This window comes from Verticillium alfalfae, genomic scaffold (assembly GCF_000150825.1).
Source record: "Verticillium alfalfae VaMs.102 supercont1.2 genomic scaffold, whole genome shotgun sequence".
In the NCBI taxonomy this organism is placed as follows: domain Eukaryota; kingdom Fungi; phylum Ascomycota; class Sordariomycetes; order Glomerellales; family Plectosphaerellaceae; genus Verticillium; species Verticillium alfalfae.
The window spans coordinates 2796327-2797060 of record NW_003315037.1 but is presented as its reverse complement, the minus strand read 5'-3'; the positions used below and the strand labels follow the sequence as shown (position 1 = coordinate 2797060).

General features: G+C 68.5%; 1 protein-coding gene across 1 annotated transcript; it reads left to right on the top strand.

The window, feature by feature from the left end:
- Window positions 1-204: 204 nt before the first annotated feature.
- On the top strand, window positions 205-734 carry VDBG_02328 (conserved hypothetical protein; the record flags this gene model as incomplete). Its single annotated transcript, XM_003008094.1, has 2 exons — window positions 205-632; window positions 674-734. The coding sequence occupies 2 exons, from the start codon at window positions 205-207 to the stop codon at window positions 732-734; spliced, it is 489 nt and encodes a 162-aa protein (XP_003008140.1).

The window sequence follows — 734 nt, the reverse complement described above, 5'->3', positions numbered from 1 at the left end:
CCAATATAGCAATTGAAGGTGGGGGTCAGGACTCGCCGCACGGTGACAGCGCGGGGTATCAGCATCCACACCAAAACAGTAGTCCCAAGACTGGGTAGACACGAAAACAGGCACCTTTCAGCTCCTATCCACACCACACGTCTTGCTCGTTGAGAAGCAGGACGCATCTCTACAGCGAACGCCTGAGCATCGCGCTTTGGCACAATGGCCGCCCCCTCCACGTACGCCGACTGCGTCTCCTCCCTCACCCACTCCCTGACCTTCCTCACCTCGTCCGTCGCGACCCTGCGCGACTCGACCGCCGACCTCCCCCGCCTCTCGACCGCCCTCCGCACAACCCGCCACTACGAGCTCATCCCGCACCCCTCCCTCGCCGCCGCCGAGGCCTCCCTCCGCGACGAGATCGGCCCCCACATCGCCCACCTGCTCGACCGTGCCGAGACCCAGGTCGACCGCGCCGAGCGCCGCGTCGAGACGCTCAAGGCCCGCAGCGAGCTCCTCGCGGGCCGCATGGCGGCCGACGACCGTGGCGGCGGCGGCGGCGGCAGCAGCACCGGCGGTCCCATACGCGCCAGGACGCCCGGCGCCAGGGGCAAGGGCCTCGCGGCGAGAGGGCGCTCAAGGCGCGGGCGGTGCGCACGAGGAAGGAGGGTCTCAAGTACAGCGTCGAGAGGCTCGAGCTGCAGGTGTCGCAGAAGGAGAGGGAGCTGCGGAAGAGGCTCGAGGAGGCTTGA